General features: G+C 31.0%; 3 protein-coding genes and 1 long non-coding RNA gene across 10 annotated transcripts; 3 read left to right on the forward strand and 1 right to left on the reverse strand.

Moving 5' to 3' along the window:
• Nucleotides 1-423: 423 nt before the first annotated feature.
• LOC123913065 (PTI1-like tyrosine-protein kinase 2) lies at nucleotides 424-4,744 on the reverse strand. 6 transcript variants are annotated; one of them, XM_045963660.1, is made up of 10 exons: nucleotides 4,029-4,744; nucleotides 3,860-3,933; nucleotides 3,466-3,560; nucleotides 3,266-3,381; nucleotides 2,348-2,872; nucleotides 1,918-2,166; nucleotides 1,658-1,821; nucleotides 1,334-1,561; nucleotides 1,047-1,196; nucleotides 424-819 (listed from the first exon to the last, which is right to left on the reverse strand). In XM_045963660.1, exons 1-10 carry the CDS (start codon nucleotides 4,249-4,251, stop codon nucleotides 595-597), a joined length of 2,049 nt encoding a protein of 682 aa, XP_045819616.1. In that variant the 5' UTR covers nucleotides 4,252-4,744; the 3' UTR covers nucleotides 424-594. The 6 variants fall into 6 exon arrangements, with proteins under 6 accessions (XP_045819616.1, XP_045819622.1, XP_045819617.1 ...); XM_045963666.1 differs by lacking the exon at nucleotides 4,029-4,744 and having other exon boundaries at nucleotides 2,348-2,868; nucleotides 3,471-3,560; nucleotides 3,860-3,879; XM_045963661.1 differs by lacking the exon at nucleotides 4,029-4,744 and having other exon boundaries at nucleotides 3,471-3,560; nucleotides 3,860-3,879.
• An 8,237-nt stretch (nucleotides 4,745-12,981) lies between these two features.
• On the forward strand, nucleotides 12,982-13,712 carry LOC123913066. The gene is made up of 3 exons (XM_045963667.1): nucleotides 12,982-13,028; nucleotides 13,148-13,327; nucleotides 13,421-13,712. Exons 1-3 carry the CDS (start codon nucleotides 13,008-13,010, stop codon nucleotides 13,622-13,624), a joined length of 405 nt encoding a protein of 134 aa, XP_045819623.1. The 5' UTR covers nucleotides 12,982-13,007; the 3' UTR covers nucleotides 13,625-13,712.
• Nucleotides 13,713-19,750: 6,038 nt separating this feature from the next.
• Nucleotides 19,751-21,610, forward strand: LOC123913067. Of its 2 annotated transcripts, XR_006811554.1 has the most exons (4): nucleotides 19,751-20,442; nucleotides 20,633-20,695; nucleotides 21,098-21,176; nucleotides 21,263-21,610. It is a non-coding gene; the product is annotated as an uncharacterized LOC123913067 (long non-coding RNA). The 2 variants fall into 2 exon arrangements; XR_006811555.1 differs by having other exon boundaries at nucleotides 21,098-21,610.
• A 1,507-nt stretch (nucleotides 21,611-23,117) lies between these two features.
• On the forward strand, nucleotides 23,118-24,123 carry LOC123913068 (L10-interacting MYB domain-containing protein-like). The gene is made up of 2 exons (XM_045963668.1): nucleotides 23,118-23,465; nucleotides 23,551-24,123. Exons 1-2 carry the CDS (start codon nucleotides 23,118-23,120, stop codon nucleotides 24,121-24,123), a joined length of 921 nt encoding a protein of 306 aa, XP_045819624.1.
• Nucleotides 24,124-24,309: the final 186 nt, after the last annotated feature.

The following is a 24,309-nucleotide window of genomic DNA, read 5'->3' on the forward strand; positions in this document are numbered from 1 at the left end:
GTATTTCTTCATCTCAATACTCAACATTTGATTTTAATTTTATAAAAAAATTCTATCATTGTAACAAATCTACAAAAATCCCAGTAATTCACAACATGATCAGATCAACAAACAAGAGGATAAATTTTGCTTTTAATCCTTTTTGTTCCAAACCAAACAAAGCAAAGGGGTATATGGATGAGGTCATGAGGACTCTTGAACATAGTGGTGGAATCAAGAGCTTAATCAATAATATTATAAACTCTTACGTAAAATTATATGACTTTTAAAATAGGGGATCAAAACTTAAAAAAATTGAAAATATGGGACAAAACTGCATTTAAGTCTTAATTTAATGAAAATAGTCATTTTGTTTATATAAAATAATGCATTTAAATTCTCGACTAAAGTATAAAATGAGAAAATCAAATACTGTTATATTTATTCATGCATCCAATCAAAATACACAATATATTTCCGTAAATCTTCAAAACCCCTCATTAAAGGGAGTAACTCCTTTTATTTTTTAATTTTTTTTTTTAATTTTTTTATAATTTGACTGTACATATACATAAACTAACGATAAATAGGTGTTAGAAGTGAAAGAAAAACTAATTAATTAAAACTTGAAGACCTGCTGCTCCATCGGTCTTTCAAGTTTTCACTATGGTCTGTACTACTAGAAGATGTACTGTCTTCATCAACACCAAGTAATGCAAGAGTTAGGTGTAACTCTGTACTTGAATTTGGATACACTTCATCATCAATGTTTTCTTCATTCTCTGAATGTTCATTGAAGCAATATTCAATTTCATCACCCCCTTTTAGGATCTTCAGTATCTGTGTACATAGCAATGATAAACTTTATGAGCTAAAGGATCTTCATTGTATCATTAGTAATGTGACTTCATATTGAGAATTTGACAATTTCAGTGTCATTTGTTATTAGATTTAATTGGTATTTACCGTTAGTGTTAAAACAACTACGTATCCATTCTATGATTATATGCATGCGTAATTTTTTTTACACCTACGGTGTATAACAATTAAACTATGTTGTTTCTTACCTGATTAAATTTAGGACGAAGTCTAGCAGCCCGTGTGATGCATAAAGATGCTGCTAAAACCATTCTTTGCATTTGGGTTTCATCAATCTTCCCTTCTAATTTTGGATCTAACAAACCTTTGATATTTCCACTCTCTATTATTGGTTTTGCCTGAAAATGAAACAATTGAACCATAACCAGATGATCTCGTCGGTTTGATATCTGATTCGGTTTGTAAAACATTGATATTTAAGCCGAAGATAATTTGTATTTAGTCAAAACTTATTCTAATTGGAGTTAGCTCTTACCCAAGCTACCAAGCTCTCCTGTCCTTTGCAAGATTCAGAGCTGATTGGTTCCCTACCTGATATCAATTCAAGTAGTACGACACCAAAGGCATAGACATCGATCTTATCGCTGACTTTTCCATACATGAAGTATTCAGGAGCAAGGTAACCAAATGTTCCTACTACATCTTGTTTTGTCAAAAAGGATGAAGTTGTTGGTCCCCAAATAGCAAGTCCAAAATCAGACAACTGCAACAAAAAGGACAATCATGAGTATTCATTGATCAATTTTACACATGATGTTCATTTCAATACTAACAATGATATCGAAAACTTTTTTATTACTTGTGGTTCAAGTTCCTTGGAAAGAAGAATGTTTGAAGACTTGATATCTCTGTGTATAACAGGCTTCAAAGCTTCTTTGTGTAGGTAATCAAGCGCCTCGGCGATTCCAACAGCTACATTAAATCTCACTTCCCATGATAAAAGGGATCCATCCTTGTTCTTTCCTACATCCACTTATAAATTCATATAAGCATTTTTCCATTTATAGGCAATTTATACTATGATCAAAATGCGAAAACAAAAATACACTTAAACTTTACCATGTAGATTTTCCTCTAAGCTTCCTTTAGAAAAATAATCATAAACAGATATTAAAGTATTGTCCTCTATGCAAATTCCATGTAGTTGAGTAATGTTTTTGTGCTTCAATGAGGATATTATTTCCATCTCAAAGGCAAAATCTTTCAATGCTTCTTTTGATGAATTCAATACTTTAACTGCAATTGGCTTTCCGTCAGGGAGTACTCCTTTGTACACACGGTTGCTCCCGCCTTTCCCGATCAAGTTATCTGCAAAGAAATACAAGATTATAGCATATTATAATATAAATAAAACACAGTTTGCGTATCTACATTACATCATGTAGCGGAATCTTCATCTATCTTTTATCAACAAGTTTTTTCGTGCGCACGAGTCCAATATGCTAGTTTTTATTTAAAAAGTGAGGAAGATCATAATAAGTGTTCCAACCTGAAGAGAATTGGCTTGTGCAGGAGTTGAGATCCTCAAGGCTGAACCACTTGCAATTAAGTGAATTTAGATTTAATATCCCTTCTATGCCTTTTGGTAGTAGAACAGATGAAGGTGAATAATTTTTGAAGCTCTCATCCTCAATTTCACTGATGCTCCTCTCGAATAGATTTTCGTCGCTGGAAGATGATTGAGAACTACTATGTGGTGAACGATCTGGTAAGGTCATTACCCATTGTACTACAGACATGTCCCTTCCATGATGGTTTGGTGACATTTCTGAATTCGCTCTGCGGAGTAAAGGCCATCCAAGCTTCGGCTCAGAAGGGTCGCCTACAAACATGGATATCGACCGTGACTTGTACTTTTCTGATTCCTCAAGTGTTTCTTCTTTCGATTCCTTGGTATTTTGGCGCGGCGATTTCTCACTCTCCATCACGGGAAAACCAAATTCAGATTGGATTATTTTGTCACTCAGGTTATCTATGCTTGCTAAACTTGGACTTGGATCCAATATAAGACTACCTGACACAAATGGAAACAAAACTTACTATACCTTTTTGTCACTAACTCATAACAATATAATATAACTTCTCTATTAGACTGATGTACGAGGTCTGTTTGGATTGACTTATTTGAGTTGATTTACTGGAATAAGCACATGTGAGACTATTTGAAACAGTTTATGACATATGACGTAAGCTGTTTTCAACTTATTCCCATAAGATCTATAAAGTAGCTTAAGAAAATACTAGCTTATAGTTTATATGAAAGAAGTTAGTCTTTATTTTATCTTTCGTTATAGAAATAGCTTATACGTAAGCGCTTACACAATATTATAAACGTTTATGCATAAACGTTGAATTAAGATGTTTATCCAAAGCTGGCCTTGGCCTAATCAAGGACGCAAATATGAACCTGATGGTTGTTTATTGTTACACCTTCCAAAGACAATCCTTGAATCTTGGATGGCCAGAACATTGATGGTGGGTGGAAGCCGTTTGGCGCAATATTTAGCTGTGGCAGATTTACCCCTGCAATTGAAAGTTGAAACATGTTTTAGTCTTTTATAGACTAACCAAAAGAACATAATTTTGTAAAATACAAGCTGCACATACCCTACCACGAGAGCCAAAGCACCCTGGTTTCTTGCTTCTCTAACAAGAATATCCTTAATGGACTTTCCTGTTAAGATTTGACCAGAAAGACCAACCTGAAATCCAAATAAACAACATAAGTTTTGTTAAGGGCATGTAGAGTCTACCCCCTCACGTTATGAGGTATTGTCTGCTTTTGGCTGTATGTGAGCCCTCATGGTTTTGTCCTTTGTAAAAGGTGTCTCAGTGAGTTGAGGAGTGTGAGTGTTGTATAGTATAAACTATACTTAGTCTCAATTCACAAGCCATGTCAGACTTTCAGATGTACCGAAACAGTTTCCCAACCCGGCTATTGAATTTGAATGAAAAAATATAAGATGTAAGAAGAAAAAAAAAAAAACTTTTTTCTATGTACCTTCTTCATATCACACAAGCCTTCATAAACCTCTAAATAGCCATCTATGAGGCTCTTGTTTTTGGAAACATAATCTGCATTAAAAAAGTAACTTATTTCACTACTAAGAATGACAAAATTAAAGGGAAAAAAAAAACTAAAAATACATAAAAGTTGTGAAATTGATTACCTGAACTTTTAGTTTTAACTACATGTATAGCAATAACAGAATCACCAGGTTGAGCAACTTTAATAATAGCCCAATTGAGAAGCTGTCTGCTTTGGTTATCTATTCTAATCCCAACAAGAACAAATCTCTTTTCAACTGTCATTGTGTTGTTCTGTTTTGTTATGTTCAATCCCAAAACATCTCTTGATTCATTTCCTCCAGGTTCTTTTCTGAACCATCTCATATTCTCTGTGAAACATAACTACTATCATGGTTAAAACTTGAATCTAACACATGAGAATACTAAGAGATATATTTATGGCAAGAGAGAGAGGGGGGTGAAAAGTACTATTGAAAATGAAAATCACATGACATATTGAATGTAAATAACAGTATTATTATTACATCACCACCAATAGAGTCCTTCAATATTATTGAATGTGAAATTTATGGCATTAAAATATTGTTGAAAAAAAAGACAAGAAACGACAAAATTGTTTTTATGGAGACATGCTTTATTTAACTGAATTTACCGGTGAATTGCATCACAGCAAGCTTACCTGCTTCAACTAAATTAATTAATTAAATTTCTTGAATAGAAATAGAAATAACGAGGAGACAAATTAGGTTTTGAAGAATTTTTTAAAAAAAAAAAACTAAGAAGAAGAAGAAGGAAGTGTTGTTAAGGGAAAAAATTGCCGCGAAAAGAAAGGATCGTGAGATGTATTTGTTTTGTTATGTGTTGTTTTGTTGTTGATTAATTAATTAATTGATTAATTAATGATAATGATAAAACAATAACCGCAAGTGAAGATTTGTTTAGTTACGGAGAGTAGAGTGTAACCGGACATTTTAGTGGGAAAGCCTTGATAACCGGTCGTGTTACATGAACCGATGGAACACGATTCTTACGGGGACTCAATAATCATACTTATTATATTGCATTTCATATTGTTGAAACACTTGCAGGATTGGTTAGTGGTGTACACTGCATTTTTTTTTTTAAAATAGCACTAATATATCTGATAACAATTGGCTAATCGCTTCACAATTTTTTTGTCAAGTTATTTAATGGCTAAAAATTTCATCATTAAAATGAATAAATGAGATGATTGAATTTCAAACTCTGGCTAAGCTCACGGAACGCTTCACACAAAATTTTATAACTGTGATTTGAGTTTAATGTTTTGGTTAGTATTTTCTTTTTTTTTAAGGATGTTTAAATTACATTTTGGTTTTTTTAATGTCAAAATATACACTATTCTTCTCTATTATGTAAACTATATATATTATAGAAAATTACACAATTCACCGATCGTTAGTTGGTTCAGTGGTGATTGACGCTGAACTTTGTAGGGAGAACCACGATTCGATCCCCCGCAACTGCGATTGGAAGGGGGCTGGAACCACTTGATGACAGAACTGAACCCCGAACCAGATTAAACTGGTGGTGAAAGCAAAAAAAATTACACAATTCTTTCTAAACTACCACTTGGTAATTTGAAAGTATTTATCCAACAAACAATGAAAACAAACCATTAGCATGCGAAATAAAAGTTTGTTACAAGTTACTTATTTAATTTGTTCTCATTAATTATTGGATAAATACGTGGAAAATATCAAAGGGTCGGATAAGTTTTACCTTCAACCCTCTTAAAGTAAGCTTTAATTGTACCCGTGAGCTTAGCTCAGTTGGTAGGGACATCGCACTATATGTGCAGGAGCCCGGGTTCGAACCCGAGACACTCCACTTATTCACCTTTAAGGTGGATTTTCTAGCCACTAGACTACTTGACAAAAAAAAAGTAAGCTTTAATTTCATTCATCTCATTTTTTTTACATCAAAAATATCCTTCGCGCGCAACTGTAGAGAATAATTTCACGCACCGGTCAAGGATCGAACCCAAGACCAAATTGATTAAGGGACTCAAGTATCTACATCTCACTATATATTAAAAACTATATTTCTCTAATTTAATAAACACACTTCACTTTAATATAGGTCCTTTAAGTTTTTTGGATAATAGTTAGATCCTTTAACATTTTTAAGTAATATATATGTCTTTCTAACATGTTGCACCATTATAATTTCAATTAGCCTATATTACCTTATTGCATCGTAGTTGTTAACGTTGACTTCCACCATAGTGAGTACTAATATAAATGTTGTGTGTTTCGGTTTTATTTTTAATAATTTTGAGTTTGTATTGCATCGATGTACCCTATCAATTTTAATTTTTTTAAGATATACCTAATCAATTTAAATGAAGAAATACAATTTGTTGAGTAAAAAAAGAAGTTGAAGTTAGGAATATTGCTGGTGAATAAAAGATTCCCGGTGCACATATTTAATTGAGAATTTTTATGCTTTATATATATTCTGGTGGTGTGAATTTGTTAATAGAACCAAACAAAAAGGACCAATGTTTCACTAACTATATATGCTTTATTGCAGCCACCGCTCAACAAGAATGTAACAGTACTTGTAGAGATCCCCGTGTGATAAATGAATTTGTCACTTTGAACATGTTAGTTACGGTAGTTTAATTTTTATTTTTTTAGGCTGCAATGATAATGATGATTAATCTTTGTTAAGAAATATGTGAAGCACATAAAATGTAACTTTTCCTTCCAACTAAATTTTTTTCTGGCACGCGAGTCGGAAATTAAACTCCTGATCATATGGTTAAGTGACCCAATATTCTTTGCCACAAATTTTTTTTTGGTACATACATGTTAATTACTAGTTTAATAAGGTTGCTTTACTAGATAAACTTGAGACTGGCAATGAAATTAAAGTTGAACACGTTAAATAATCAGATTCTTTTACTTGCTCCACTAATTTTCAAAGTCTAAACTATTACCTTTCAGGTTTCAAGTTGAATACTTGCCACGTTTTCTTGTTCTTTGGTGAGAAAATATGAGACTAGTAATCTTTTGCATTATCTTATATATTAGGTACAACAGAAAATGGTACGTTTTTGTTTGGTTTGTTGTGACTGGAGTTTATTCTTTTTTTCTATTGAAATAAATTAAACGGTGATATGATATGTATGCATCCGTCATAAAATAGCTAGAAAAGTAAAACTACAGTTTAATATTGCTAAAGTCATTAGATAATTTTGAAAAACATATAGAATCTGAATAAGAAGTTAAAAACCAATTAATATAAAGTCATCTATGATAATTATTATCTCATGATAGTACAAAAGACTGAATGAACGGTCTAATTGGAAAAATAGCACTAGTATTATTTTCATTTGTTCCCTTCTTCCATTGGTCAACTTAATTTTTATTTTAAATAAGGAAAATCAACAAGAATACAATTTTTAAAAAATATAAAAACCAAGCAGTTCATGCCTCACAATCGCAAGGGCTCCCCACAGATTCTATAAACAGTACATGAGATTAATGATGTTATGGCCTACAGTCTACTCAACAATTGGAGTCAAGTATAAGAATTATTTGTTGGAAGAATATTAATGATTTAATGGGATAAGCCCTATTACATTTTTTTTTTAAAAGAAAAACACCAACTATAAGCATAGCATTAGATTTTTTTTATTTACAAAAGCATAGCATTAGATTAGATGGTGTCAATTTTAATTTTTTTTTTTAAAAAGCCAAAATATATTAATAAGAAGTAAGTATATAAGAAGTGCCAACAAAATACGTACAAAGTGTTTGTACCAAAAAAAAAAACGTACAAACTGTCACACAAGATGGGTCAAATTCTCAATAAGAAATGACCTTAAGCACTTTTGTGGCAAGTGTGAGTGGTTAAGTCTCACATTGTATAAAAAAGTGGAGGTTGAACACTTTATAAGTGAGAGGACCCATAAACCTAACACCTTAATGTTTTGGGTTAAAGTATGGTGTCCAACTCACTTGTAGAATTGTTCTTAGACCCAATGTGGATGATCCTCCTGGCTGCCCCCTCGTGATGACCCAACAGTGGTATCAGAGCCGAAGGTTCGACGAAGAGTTTGACCAGCTCCTTGTATCGAAAATATTCTTGACAAACGGTGGTCAAGCGACGGGTCCCATTGAGCAATGTGGGTAACGGCGGTACAAGTGTAGGATAAAGAAAGTTTCCGCTTGATGGGGGAGCATATCCAAGAATGGATGGACTCACACTTGAGAGGGAGATTGTTGTGGCAAGTGTGAGTGGTTAAGTCCCACATTGCTTAGAAAAGTGGAGGTTGAACACTTTATAAGTGAGAGGACCCATAAACTTACACCTTAAGGTTTTAGGTTAAAGTGTGGTGTCCAACTCACTTGTAGAGTTGTTCTTAGACCCAATGTGGATGATCCTCTGACTGCCCCCTCGTGATGACCAACAACAACATAGGCGAAGACGGCCAGGTATAAACGTCATAACAAAATCCCTTTTTTCTAAGCACAGCATAGACAAAGACCACCACCAAGACGTCGTCTTCACTTGATCAAAAAGTTGATCACTCTAAGGTACGTACCCGGTACCGGTACTCTGTCTAAAACGGAGTACCCGTGTAACATAGACTATGTTGCATAGGTGCGAGTACGGTACCGGTATCTGGTACTAGTACCGATACGTGGTACGATAATTTTAAAAAAACTAAGGTACAGGTACGCTCGTATAATTTTTATTTTAATATAGTTATATAGTTAAAATAATAAAATTATATTCTTAAAGCAAATACTTAAATATAAAAAATAGCAAACTTTAAAAGTAGTTATATTGTGGTTTACACGTTTAGGAAATTAGAAATAGTAGTAAGACTATGCGGCTCTACTTTTAAAAATAAATAAAAAGGAAAGAAGACTGAATCGATTCTAATTTTAAACTAAAGTGAATCTTTATTAAAAAAAAAATAAACAAATAAAAAAATAATGGGATTGGAAAGTGTTGCAAAAAAAATGAGAATAGTTTTTTATGAATTATGTACCACGTGTGTACTCTGAGAGTACCACGCGCGTACCCCGGAAGTACCACGCATGTACCCGCATGAAAAAATAAAAAAATAAAAAAAACTCGGTACTTTGAGGGTACGTACCATGGGAGTACCATACGCGTACCAGTACCCGATACGTACCCGGTACCGGTACTCTGTCTAAAACGGAGTACCCGTGCAATATAGATAGAAAGCTCATCATTATTAAACAATCGATTATTCCTTTCCTTCCGGAGGGTGTCACTAAGGCAATTCATGTAGCTTTTCCTGTTTGAAATGGCATCACCGATGTCTAATTTTTCATTCAATTTTCATTTTAATTAGTACCTTCATTTTTTATAAAATTCAGAGTTCAAATACACTTATTTTTATCATAGACAAATATCAATGATTAATTGGTTAGAGAGCGGAGAAATTGTTAGCATATGAGATTATCAACCTCCTTAAACTATTTCAGCGTCCTAACACATACCATTGATACATGTGTTTTAAGAGCATGCACATCGGTTATGTTTACTATGGCTACACAAAAGCCAAGAACATTGTTGTCAGGTTCCTTATCGATATTTCTCTTTTACTTCCGTTCTCCAAATCAAAGGCGTTGCCTTGCATAGCAACGTTTCTTTTGCTTCATTCTAGACTAAAATAATATATAAATATAAAAAAAGTAGTGTTGTATTGTACCAAATAATTGGGAAATATTTTGAGTTTAGTGGACCATTTTAGAATTTTTTTTATTATATGGATATTTAAAAAATATGGTTAAGTTGTTTAAATAATTTAGAAGTGTACAATAATATAAAAACTTAAATATGATTCATTTAAAGAACTTAAATAGGTGTTATGGATGTGGATGAGATTTTGGCTGTCCTATGCAAATTATAACTTTGGTGTCCGTAGAATTATAAATATACAATTTTAAAGAAATGTTAAAAATTATACTTTTAATTGTTAGAATCTCTTCGGTAATTTATAATTCTTCAAATAGATTTAATTATCAATATCATATAAGAATCTAAGTCTATTTTAAAATTTAAGTATAATATATAATTATTTAATTTATCTATTTTAACACGCATGCACTGGTACACGCACATACGTACACAATACAAGAAAATTTTATAATAATTCACCAACAATCAAAACTCAAAATAAAGAGAACTTTATATTAATTCACCAACAAATACAAGAAACAAAAATAAAAACATGTCACAATCAAAATAAAAAACATGTAAAGAAACCATATAAAATAAATCGTGATGCCTCTCACGCAATGCTTATTTAAAGTCATTTGTTTGATTGACGTCCCTTAAGTCTTAAGGTAAAACATAATCTTCTAGAGCTTCTCAATTTCCTCTAAATCTTCTTTCACCATATGCTCTATGTAAAAACCCTAAACATAATCTTATTAAAACATAATGTTATTAAAAACCCTACACATAAATCTATCTATGTAAATGGGAGAACCATTCACTCTTTGTTCATAACTCATTCATATTCATTCTTCCACTGCACTCTTCAAACATACTACATTAAATTTTTTTTCAATTTCATTGCTATATATCTTTTTCAGGGGAGCAACAAAAACAACCCCATACAACAATGTTAACATATGAGAAGGTCTCACACTAGTCTGTTGCTTGATTTTTCAATCCTTTTCAACTCAATCTTACCCTTTCTAATCTTCTTCTTCTTTTCTTGTTTTTGGCTCTTGTTGATATCAAATCTATGTGAATGAAACAGTTATAACAAAATCATTTAAGGAATCCAAAATTTCAAACCAATCTAAAGTAGTAAAAAGAAGGCATATATTGTGCAGAGAATGCAGAGAAAGTAAAGGGAAAGATTGTCTCCCATGAAGTTTTTCTCCCATGAAGAGCATATGGTGGAAGAAGATTTAGAGGAAATTGAGAAGCTCAAGAAGGATTATGTTTCACCTTAAGACTTAAGGGACGTCAATCAAACAAATGACTTTAAATAAGCGTTGCGTGGGAGGCAACTCACGATTTATTTTATATGGTTTTTTTTACATGTTTTTCGTTTTGATTGTTGTTGGAAAAACATGACATAGAATTATTACATTAATATAAATCAAAGAAATATTAGAACAAATAAATATGGTGCATAACAAAATAAAATTGAGAAGAAGAAAAGTTTATCGAATTGTTGATTGAGGCGTGCAATCCACTGAGCTTAAGAGTATTTCGTCACCACATGTATGTTAACTGATGCGGTTGGTCTCATGGCTAATACCCTCCAGAATACAACAGTCACTTCTTGCTAACACCGAACGTGAATTAGCAAGGTATTATAGAACTACTTTTGGATGCTCATGAAAACTTAATATTATATGAATGGGTGATGTTAACTTGTGCCTTAAGGGCACATGTTAAGCTATCTAAGAATAGAAATATAGGATTTAATAATACAAAGAATTTAATGTTTAGAGAATTAAATACATCACAAGTTCAATAAATTTTTTCCACATTTATCTTCTTAACATGTGCCCTTAAAGGCACATGTTAACATTCTCCTATATTAATTATTTACACACAATGTTTATTTTCTCTCTTCTTCCCTCTATGTTTCCAAACCCCCGCACGTCTATTATATATATATGATCCATTAAGCCTTGATAAAGCCAACGATTTTGTTATTAATTAGGATTAAAAGGCATAACCGAAAAACACTTTTAATTAGAATTATAACCGAGTTATGCCCAATAAATAGAAACAGCTATATTGACCAAGTAACAAATTAAGTAACGTGTTATTCAAAAAACAAATTAAGTAACGTGCATCAAATCATCAAATGGTTAATAATAAATATATCAAAATGAACTTTAAAATAAATTATTAGATAAAATATCCAACAATTGTTACATGTTTTTATTTTTGTTTCTTATATTTGTTGGTGAATTAATATAAAGTTCTCTTTATTGAGTTTTGATTTTTGATTGTTGGTGAATTAATATAAAGTTTTCTTGTATTGTGTACGTATGTGCGTGCGTGCACTATAGTGTGTGCATGCGTGTTAAAATAGATAAATTAAATAATTATTATAGTTAAATTTTAAAATAGATTTAAATTCTTAAATTCTTATGATCTTGATAGTGAAATCTATTTGAAGAATAAAAAATTATTAAAGAGAGATTCTTTTTTTGAACCAAATTAGAGAGAGATTCTAATAATTAAAAGTATAATTTTTAACTTTCTTTAAATTGATATATATTAATAGTTTACAAAAGCAATAAATAAAACAATAATTAGTATAGGTTGCCATTCTTTTTTTTGGTAAGGGTATAGGTTACCATTCTGAAATGCCGTGATAAAAACTGTTATTATTATTATTATTATTATTATTATTATTATTATTATTATTATTATTATTATTATTATTATTATTATTATTATTATTATTATATCTATGTTAATAAACTTTTTTTAAATATATGTGTTACAGAATGGCGGAAAAACACTTTTCGCCTTATCAAGGCGTGCAGAAAACCGTTAATCCATCACTTGGTATTTTTGAGCTGAAAGATACTTCTAAGCTTGACGATGATTTTATCGGTTTAACTCCAGTAACAACTATTGCGGGACTCAAGGCCTGCAGTGCGGTAGCTGTCAAAACCTTTTGTCATGTGCAACCGCGACATTTTTTACGACATATAGTTGTGTGTTTTTTAAAATACTGATTGAATTTTCATAATATTTTCAGGAAAAGACCTTTGCAATTTTTGCTACAGTGAAATTTATAGTCGACGGTAATTGGTGGTACCTATCCTGTGGATGTCATCAGAAGGTGTATCCAGACACACGCATGTACTTTTGCACTAGGTGCAATAAGCATGTCATCAATGTGTATCCAAGGTTTATTTTATTATATTTATATTTATATTATTATTTTATTACTTAAAAAGGAAACGAGATATTTAATGTAGTTGTTTATTTTAATAACAAATAGGTACATCATCAAAATCAGAGTTATTGACTCTACTGATGAGGCAAATTTTGTCATTTTGGATCGTGCTGCTGCTAATCTCTTCAATAGATCGTGTAATGATATGATTGAAGATTTACAAATGGTATGTAGAATAACTTCGTATAATTATTGTGTTTGTGTTTTTTTTAAACAAGTAAACATTATTTAAATTGTATATCTTCCAAATAAAATACTAATGATTCTTTTTTTTTTTTTAATTAGGGAAATAACCCAACTGACATTCCAAAAGAGATCGGAGATATGGTTCAGACATCATACATTTTTATGGTTCAAACAAGCATTGGTGCTTCCAACGTTTTGGAAAAAAGTTTTACGGTGAAAAAAATTGCTTCAAACCCTGCTTTGGTGCCCAATTTCAAGGCAAAATATGAAGATTCTGTGGTTAGTGAATCATAAAAATCAACATATTAAAGAATTGATCTTTAATTAATGTGTATATATATCATATGTAACTCTTTGTTTCTATTGTCATAGATAAAAAACATTGCAAATACTGATGAGATCGTGGTTATCGATGAAGATGAGAATGTGATTGTTGATGATGGTGTTACTCCGATATGTGATAGTTCTGCCGTGGAAGCTGGCGACGGTGATTTAGAAAACAATGTTGACCTACTAAAGGACAATGTGCTTTTTACTCATGCCAAGAGAACATATGCAGCCAATGATACCAACTAATATGTGGCATGATCTTTTAAGTTATTTTTTACTCATTTTGAGACTTATTTTATTTGGGATTACTTTCAGTTGATTGTTGTTGAATATTTATGGATGATTTAATCGTGTTTGATTATGGTGTTGTTGGTTTTGGTTTATCATATTTTTTTCGGTTTGAACCTATCTTATGTCGTGATAATTAATTTTCATGATTATCAATAATGTCATTTTGAGCTTAATTCAATTGACCAAATATATATGAAAATATGTTTTTTTTCTTCGTTACAAATTTAGACTAAATATGTCTTGATTTTCACTTATATTTGAAATCTGAAAACGTACAATTTTTATGAAGTATGACTTTTTTTTTTAAAGAAATACTATAGAATATCTGAAAGAAACTAAAAATAAAAATATTGCGTAGAAAATACGCTCTTTCATACTTTTAACATTTTTTTTATGAATATTTGTACAAAAAGTCAATGATCAAAAAAGTAAAAAAAAAAATTAGTGGTAAAAATAAATTATATAAACACGTTTTTTTTAAAATAAGAAATATTGTACAATGTTCCAAGTTACTCTCTCCGGACACAAATATAAGAAAAAAACATTTCAAATTTTGGACACAAATATAATGAGGCGTACCCTTTCTAAGCCTCATTTAATGCAAATTTTCAAATGCTTTGCTCACATTCATCCTCACATATTTGTATTTATTGCTCACTAATAATATGTAGTTTTTTTTTCCGGAAATTGTTATTAATTATTTATATAATTTTTTTTTACACAAAAAATTCAAATAATCAAATATATAATAATATAATAATATATAAAAGGGAATTGATTATTTACATTCAATACAAATTGATACTATACATTTGAGGCTTATTTTCTAAGCCTCATTTAATGCAAATTTTCAAATGCTTTGCTAACATTCATCCTCACATATTTGTATTTATTGCTCAATTTCAAATGTTTTGCTCACAATCATCATTCAATATTTGTATTGAATATAGATATTTAAAAAGGAAATATGTTAACTAATTTTTTTTCCGAGATTTGTCACAGCATCTGTATTATGACCGAGATTTGTCACTAATTGTAGGATATACTATAAAACAGGAATATATGAGATTGCTCACTAATAATATGTAGTTTTTTTTTCCGGAAATTGTTATTAATTATTTATATAATTTTTTTTTACACAAAAAATTCAAATAATCAAATATATAATAATATAATAATATATAAAAGGGAATTGATTATTTACATTCAATACAAATTGATATTGCTAGGCATAATTTTTTTTTCCGGCAATTGATTATTCTATATATTGACATTCATATATTTGTCCATTTAATTTAATTTAATTTTTTTTTCCCGGAAATTTGTCACAACATCTGTATTATATTGATAGACATAATATGTAGTTTTTTTTTTTTCGGAAATTGTTATTAATTATTTATATAATTTTTTTTTACACAAAAAATTCAAATAATCAAATATATAATAATAATAATATATAAAAAGGGAATTGATTATTTACATTCAATACAAATTGATATTGATAGGCATAATTTTTTTTTTCCGGCAATTGATTATTGATTATTCTATATATTTTTTTTTTTTGGTTTACTATTATTCTATATATTTACATTCATATATTTGTCCATTTAATTTAATATGTAATTATGTTTATAAAAAGTAATACTAATGTGGTGATCCTATTTCATAGCAATCAAAGCTGTCAAATTGTGGCACAATAGTATTAAAAAGGAAATATGTGGGGAAGATTGTTGCTTATAGTTTTTATGCTTTTTTTTTTGGATCGCAAATATGTGGGGATGGTATGGATAAAGTCATTGTTTGTGTCTTGATTCAAATCATGTGCATAAAACATTCCTAAATTTTTATTAGGGTAATTTAAAAGGAAACATTTAATTTGACCAAATTACTCATATGTCCTTTTTTTTATATTATATTAAAGAGCCACTTTTATATTTTGCACAAAGCCTCATGTTGTCTATCGCGAAGTTTTTCAGAACGTATAAAGATTTCTAAACTTTTCAGGTTATTTCTTAACACTATAATATACTATTAATGTTCCTTAAATTTCATTTATTATTATTTGTGTATTTTTTTTTTCTAACTTCGTATTTTTTTTTCACATCATTTTTTTTGCAGTTCAGACTATTATGAATAACAGATGACTATTATGAAACACGCTTCAAAATAATATGTTGAAGTTTCAAATAGTGTTGACAATTGTTTTATTTATTTCTCCTGTTGAATCGTTTTTTTTTATAAGAAAACATTTATATTTTGTTAAGGTGGATTATGTATAAGTGGTATACACAACCAACTACAGTGATATAAAAATAACTTTCATCGATATTATGCGAAGATGCATCGAGATGTGTGAGCTCATGTAGCACAAATCTGTTATTACTTTAAATGAGATTCACCGTTTGATGATATATTTTTGTTAATGGTGTCAATAAATCGTAAGTTTGATTTTCTAAAAATCGACCATTATTTTTTATCATGCGTTTTTTGTTACTCTATTCATCATAATTTTTATTTATGTTGTAAACAAAAATAAGTAAATTTTTAAAGTTTTGCCCCCGTACTTGGCACGGGTATCATACTAGTTATAAACCAAAAGAACACTATATATATAATATGAGTTGTATTTGTTTGTAATAAATGTAAGATTCAATCAATATTCCTAAAATTTTGGAACCATCAAATCAATTAAATAGATTGAGATGATGCTTTGTTTAAAAAGAAAAAGGGAATGCCTCATGATCTTTTTTTTTTTGCTTGAACTATGTATGCTTCATCATCTTTATATGTTATTTATAATCCATAAGAAAGAAATACTGCTTTCAAAGATTTTATATTTTTTTTATAATCAAAGATTTTATATTCTGTTGTTAATATAAAAAAAAAAAGTATTTCTGAAGAGAGATAACTTTTACTTTTGACTAGACCAAGAGAGTTAAAAATTAAAAGGCTAAATTGCACTTTTGGCCCCCTATGTTTCATAAACTTGCGATTTTGACCCACTATGTTTCAAAATAGCATTTCTGACCGCTATGTTTGGCCCCATTTGCAAAAGGTCAATTTTGACCAAGTCAACACTGATGTGATCTCTGTTTTATCAATTTTTTGTGTGACAGAGTACCGGTACCGGGTACGTAACGGGTACCGGTATGCGTATGGTACTCCCATGGTACGTACCCTCAAAGTACCGAGTTTTTTTTTTATGCGGGTACACGCGTGGTACTTCCGGGGTACGCGCGTAGTACTCTCAGGGTACACACGTGGTACATATTTCATAAAAAACTATTCTATTTTTTTTTTCAACACTTTCCAATCCCATTCTTTTTTTATTTGTTTATTTTTTTAATAAAGATTCACTTTAGTTTAAAATTAGAATCGATTTAGAGTGACGCCCAGATCCTGATACAGGTTATACTGTCTGGGGAGTTTATCAGATTCTGACTCATCAGGCCTCAATTACTTTGCATGATGCGGACAACCTTATATGGCACCCCCAGGTTCCGTTGAAGGTTTCTATCTTTGCGTGGCGCTTATTGCGGGACAGGTTGCCCACGAGAGCCAACCTGGTCACTCGTGGTGTTTTGTCTTCTACTGCTAATACCTGTGTTTTTGGTTGTGGAGCGGCTGAGTCGGCTTACCATTTATTTTTGTCATGTAGCATTGCTGGATCTATTTGGGACTTAGTTCGTGCATGGGTTGGCATTTCTCCGGTGGCTTTTACTACTTTGCGTGATCATTTTGTCCAGTTTACAGCTTCCGCAGGTGTATCTCGAGCGCGACGGTCCTTTCTGCAGCTTCTTTGGCTAGTTTGTGTTTGAGTGATATGGACAGAGAGAAATCATCGCTTGTTCAAAGGCTCAACAGACACACCTAATATTTTGTTGGACAAGATCAAGTTTTTCTCCTTTAGGTGGTTGAAGCCGACGAGTATCACGTTAGTTTCAAACTACCATAGCTGGTGGTCTAGTCCTTTGTTGTGTTTGGGTCTTGTATGATTTGTCTGTGTTTGTGTTTGCATCTCTTTGACTTTATTGTAAACTTTTGTAGTCTACCTTGGTACGTCTTGTGCTGGGGAGGTTGTTTGTGTTAATATATTCCATTTTGGCTTCTTAAAAAAAAAATAGAATCGATTCAGTCTCCTTCCTTTTTTATTTATTTTTAAAAGTAGAGCCGCATAGTCTTACTAGTTACTACTACTCCTAATTTCCTAAACGTGTAAACCACAATATAACTACTTTTAAAGTTTGCTATTTTTATATTTAATTATTTGTTTTAAGAATATAATTTTATTATTTTAAGTATATAACTATGTTAAAAAAAAATTATACGAGCGTACCCGTACCTTAGTTTTTTAAAAAATGTCGTACCAGTACCGGATACCGGTACCGTACCGGCACCTATGCAACATAGGTGTCTTCTCTCTTCTCAATTCCAAAAAATTTCTCAACAAAACATATAACACGATGTTTAGGTCTTGAGTTGAATTATAACAAAACATATAACAGGAACAAAAACATAACAATAATAACAGTACTGGACATTAAAATAGAACAAAGACACTTTACATGTTGTTGTCGTACTTACGATCTTCATCTCCAACAAAAGCACTTCTGTTTGGATTGATGGAAAATAATGGAATGGAACAGAGCGGAAATAGTAGGAAGAGAGAAATTGAACAACAAAACTTGCGATTGATTCAAGATAGAAATCGAACAGCAGACCTTATGATTGATTCACTGTCGAAATCGAACGACTTAATTTGTTTTGAGACTTACGACTGAGAAGAGAGAAATTTTGGGATTGAGAAGAGAGAAGAAACAAGGTTTTGCGTGTTATTTTTTTATTTTTTTACTGATTTTGTAAATAAATAATATATGGGAATATAGTCTTTTTTATATTTTTTTTAAAATTATAAGTGACAAAAAAAAATTGATAGGGGCAGCTGAGTCACTTAAGTGACTTGCCACATCAGCGTTGACTTGGTCAAAATTGACCTTTTGCAAAATGGGGCAAACATAAGGGGCTAGAAGTGTTATTTTGAAACATAGGGGGCTAAAATCATAAGTTTCTGAAACATAGGGGGGCAAAAGTTAACAATGTCAAGACAGAAAAAAATTCAGCAGCATTTACTTTATAATTATCGTACAATCATAATTAATCACCTATGACATAGTACATTACATTTAATTTGTTTTCTTTCTTTTAGACAATTTAACCGTGAAAATTATGAAGAAATTGATCCGGATTACGCTGAATCCCTTGACAAATATGGTGAAGATTATTATGATAGATTGGAAAATTCCAGACGTAACAACACAGATGCTGGTGTTCAAAATGCACCTAACACTTACGCAGTCAGTTTTATTCCATTGGGATTTGCAGATCATGAAATTCCCGATGTGCATACCTTTGAATTCACTCTTAACCATTTCAACCATTTCAGCAAAACACAAATTGTAAGTTTTTATCTTTTCATTTCATTTTTCACATCTGAACTTAGTTTTTTTAAATGTCTATGATATTTATTATCTATTATTTATATTGGTTTAATTCTTCAAATTTTGTTTTATAGACTTTGCCCAACGAATTCTCAACTTACGTTCGTGATTTAAATTTGCAAACCCTAATTCTTGAAGTACCAGGAACAAACGGTTCAAAGGTACATTTAAGGTATCCAACCAATCCTTCTGAAAATGTCCAGATTGTTGGAGGATGGAAAAACTTTTGCTTTGACAATGGAATACAATTCGGTGATAGGCTTCGAATTGAATTCAAACATGTTTATCCAAATGTTGGCAAAGTTTTTAAGGTTACAACCTAATTGGATACATATATGTGAGATCCATATGTAACCTACCTAAATGTTTAATTTTTTGTTTCAAGTTTTCCTTCAAATTGTAATAGACATTGACAAGAAATTGTAATTCAGTTACTTTGATGTTTGATGTTTGATTTTACATGTTTCATTTCTAATTCAGTTATATTAATGTTAATTTACATATGTCGACTTATGAAAAGTCGAACTGAAAACTATTTTGGGTTGCACATCACACTCTTGGAATGATGGAGAAAGCTTCCCTTATGAGGCGTATGATATGAGAGGTTGCAATGACTTATTGTTGTAATTTCTTCATTGTAATCTCCTGCAATATCTGCCCAGAGAATAATTTGTGACCTACTACTGGCTATCACGATTCAAATATGGTTTGCCCTTCGTTTTTCAAACCTTCACCAGTTGCTTTTGCTTGAAAGTTTACGCCCTGATAGATTATGTATTTTGTCGTGACACTGCAAATTACTAAATTATTTTTTTAGAAACATAACAAAATCATTCATACTTCTTTGCCTAATATTTTAAGCTTTTGGGATAATCAGTTCATGATATGGCTTAAGAGCTTGGCCAAGTGCTATAACATTTGACCCTCAGCACCCTCTCACCTTCTATTGTTTTTTTTAAATTATTATGTTTTAGCATAAGATAGGCGGTCTTACGTGTTATTCACGCTTGAAGTGCTAAGATCTTTTATGTGAGAGTTTATTAGAAATTATTCACGTGTTTTCACCTATCAGCTTAAATTTTGAGATGTTTGGTTTATGGCAATTTCATGTATCTCTTTTCCAATGAGTTGAATGAGGATTTTAGATGTAAATCATATCTTGTTTCAAAATTATATCTTCTTGTTTTCACACTGTCTTGTGCAGAGATCCCGGAGAATGTTTATATTAAATATTTTGGACCAGAGTTCTCATTGAAGATTCCAAATGGGCACATAGTATGTATTTCTCTATAGTTTAGTGCATACTGTATTTATTTATCTAGACTTTTCTTTGTTTTTTAAATTGACTTTAGATTTTGAGTTTCTTATCTGAATTTTGACACTTCCAATTTACATTAGATGTGATCAAATATATGTACATATTGCAATAATTTCAGTTTAGATTTTCGGATTTTGCAATGTGCAGTGAAGTGTGTTTGATGCTTTTGTTAGACTTCACCAAGATTTGCAATGGACAATTGTAACACAGGTATCTAAATAATAATTATAACATTAATTTTAAGTGGATTTGACTTTTATTTCCACATTTAGCACATTTAAAAGGAATCAAATGGTTTGTGGTAGTGTCAGAATTTGCACCTAAGCATGTTGATTAAAGTTAGATTAGTGATGTTTAGAGTTCATTACTTTTCTTTTGTGGGGTACAAATTCACAGTCCAAAATTGCTTTGAAAAAAGTGTGTACTTTTTACTATATTATTTCTTTGGCATTTCATTATTAAACATAATTATACTAATTGTTTCTTTGATATGTATGTGTACTAAATTATAGGCTAACTGGTATATTGACTGACACCTTGATGTCTTGACAGTTTGGGTTTTGGTCCCTTGTATTAAAGAACTAATTTATGGCCCCTTGTTGTCTTTTGAAGTGATCATCTTGAACGTCTTGTATTTGAGGTTAACCACTGATGTTATAGCACCATCCCCATGGAAGATTCACGTGGAAGGGTAAGTTACTCCTAATTTAGTACGTACTAGGATCATATTGTTTTAAAGCCAAATGTTATTCCGACCTTGATCTCATTTTAATATAGATGGGAGAGGGCTAATAAATCCTAAGGGATTGTAATATTACAATAATCTCATCAATGAACTAACAAGCCGAGGTTCTTTTGCAAACTAGTTTTACCTTAAAAAGTTCAATTGGAGTTGTCAGCTGCAGATTGGGATCTACCACAACCACTTGAAGACGAATATGGAGGATGAGTTAGTCGAAGAATTATGTATGGTTTGTAAACTATAAGATATAGTTTGTTTTATTTTATCTTGTCTTAGATAGGAGATCAAATTAAACAAACTATATCTAACACATTAGAAAAAAATGTAGTTACTGTATTTTGTAAATTGTGAGTAATTTATTTTCCCTAAAGTGTATTTTTACTTTATATTTGTGAGTAATTTGTTTTGAGAATTCGGATGTAACTAGTATTTTTAAGAATATAGTTACTATACTAAATTTATATGGATCAATTTTATGTATTTTATTGAATAATATGTGATAGTTATGGATGCAATTAAATTTATATTAATTTTTAAAAAAAAAAAATTCACATTAGAAAATGAAAAACTAGGTGAAATACTACGAATTAGAGAGGGAAAAAATCCCTCACAAAAATACATTCTTTTAAATTAGTGACGGAAATTTGTCCCTCATAAATATTTCCCTCATAAAATCCCTCACTATTAGTTACGGAAATGTGTTCTAAAGTTGAATTTTGGTTTAAAAATAGTGACGGATTTAATCTTTGAGACGGTAAAAATCCGTCGCAAACTGCAACGGATGTCAAAATCCCTCACAAATATTTTGCGACGTTCAATTTCTTTACGGATTTTGGTGCCTCACTAAATCCGTCGCTAAATTAGTTTGTGAGGGAATTTGTTGATTTAGTGATGGATTTCTTCCCTCTCTAAATTTGATTTTTCTAGTAGTGAAAAATGCAGCGTAACGTTACGACCCGTGCGATAGCACGGGTCTATTACTAGTATTCTTTAAAAGATATTATATGCAGAACAACAATATTTACTAGCAAAATAGCAATATTGTTTGTGTCAAACTCGGAAAATACTTGGTCACTCATGTTTAACGCACGGACACACGACACCAACACTTAGGTACCGTTTGGCCGAACTTATTTTCTACTTTTTTATATTTTTAAGTAGAAGGTAGGCCAAACACAATATAAATTAAGTACTTAGTAAAATTAAGAACTTATTTTGAAATGAAAAATATTGAATAGAAGGAGCTTTGACCAAAAGTTGTTGAAAGGAACTTTACAACAACTTTTTACGGAGCTTAGCTTTAGTGACCCACCATCGAATCCCACCTCAGCCATTTTTCTAATTTTTCAATATTATTTCAGTATTAACTTTCGCGGCCCTTATTTTTTTTTTCTGTTCCCACTCTTTATTTAGCATCTCCCGCTAAATCTTTAACCCTATTCATCCTATATATATATATATATTTGCTACTCTACCTTTATGCACTGCATCGTCGTTGTCAATCTGCCATAGAATCATCATCAGGTACTTTTCTATTTTTCTCTTTCGTTTACTTACTGAGTAACTATGTATTTTATAATTATATCCATTGATTTTTCATTTCATTTTATATTGTTTTATAAAGATGTGATATGTGATAGGAGTAGATAATTTCATTTCATTTTATATTGTTTCACATACTAGTTATACGAATCCTGTTACTAGTATATAATTTTGACTATTTATATAGGTTAGATAAAGCATATGACGGAGTGTCGATTTGACTATAATGAGTTTTCCTATATAAAATTTATGAGTTAACAGTTATCGGATGAATCTAAAAAGTAAAAATTTATGATCGTTTCTTTCTTTCTCTTTTAAGTATTTATGATTTTCTAACATAATGCAGCTATGACTATCAAAGAAAACCTTTCATGTAAATATGAAAATTTAGAAAAAGCAAAGTGGAACAATCCAAATGATACCAAACTGCTACTTGACATTTGTATTGATGAGATTCGTAAGTGTGGGAAACCGGGAACTGGTTTTAGGAATAAGATATGGGCAGAGATACGTGAAGCATTCAATAAGGGTGCTGATAAAAAATATAGTCAAAAACAGTTGAAAAATAGAATGGATAATTTGAAAATTGATTGGACCACCTGGAAGCAACTAAAGGGTAAAGAAACAAGCTTAGGATGGAATTCTCAAACAGGAACTATTGTAGCTGATCCTACATGGTGGGAAGCTAAAATCAGGGTGAGTATTACAATAATTTTTATTTATTTTTTGTGAAAATTAAGAGAATGGTTTGTCTAACTATTATCCTTAACTGGTTGTGCAGGAGAATGCAAAATATGCAAAATTTCGATGCCAAGGATTGGAATTTCGTGAAGAATTGGAAATTATATTTGGGGAGACTGTGGCAACAAGTCAATACCAATGGACACCGGCTTTGGGGGTACCATTAGAATCTAATGGCAAAAATACTATTGATGATGTGTCACTAGAAAATATTGAATCCGATGATGATGACGTTATTCTTGTGGAAAATACCCAATCAAAAAAGAAAAGAAAGGTTTCCCCAGATATGGGTGAGAAAGGGACAAAGGTTAAGACAAAGGTTGCGACTGCAACAACTATGAGAAGCACATTTGAGCGATTAGTTCAAGCAGCGGAAAGTCACAATGAAGTTGAGAAAGCTGAAATTGCGGCTACATCTCATGTTCATGGACAATACTCAATTCCTGATTGTGTTAACATATTGAAAAATTTAAAGGAGGAAGGACTTTTGGATGGTCAACAATTTAGTTATGCTTTAGAGATGCTTAAAGATGAAAGTAATAGAATCCTATTGATGTCCTTAAAAGATTTTATAAATGCTTTGGTAGACTGGCTTCTATATAAATATAAGTGAGAGGAGCATGAGTGACAAAAACTATGTAGTATTGGGTTAAGATTTAACTTTTTTGTTTTTTAATTTCCATTTAGATTTACTTTTATGCTTTTGGTTGAGATTTTGCTAGTATCCTCTCTTATTTGTTTTTCAATATTAAATTGAGAATTTTGTATTAGTATTTATGCTTATGCATTTCAACTACTT

Source organism: Trifolium pratense, linkage group LG3, assembly GCF_020283565.1.
Source record: "Trifolium pratense cultivar HEN17-A07 linkage group LG3, ARS_RC_1.1, whole genome shotgun sequence".
NCBI classification, from domain to species: domain Eukaryota; kingdom Viridiplantae; phylum Streptophyta; class Magnoliopsida; order Fabales; family Fabaceae; genus Trifolium; species Trifolium pratense.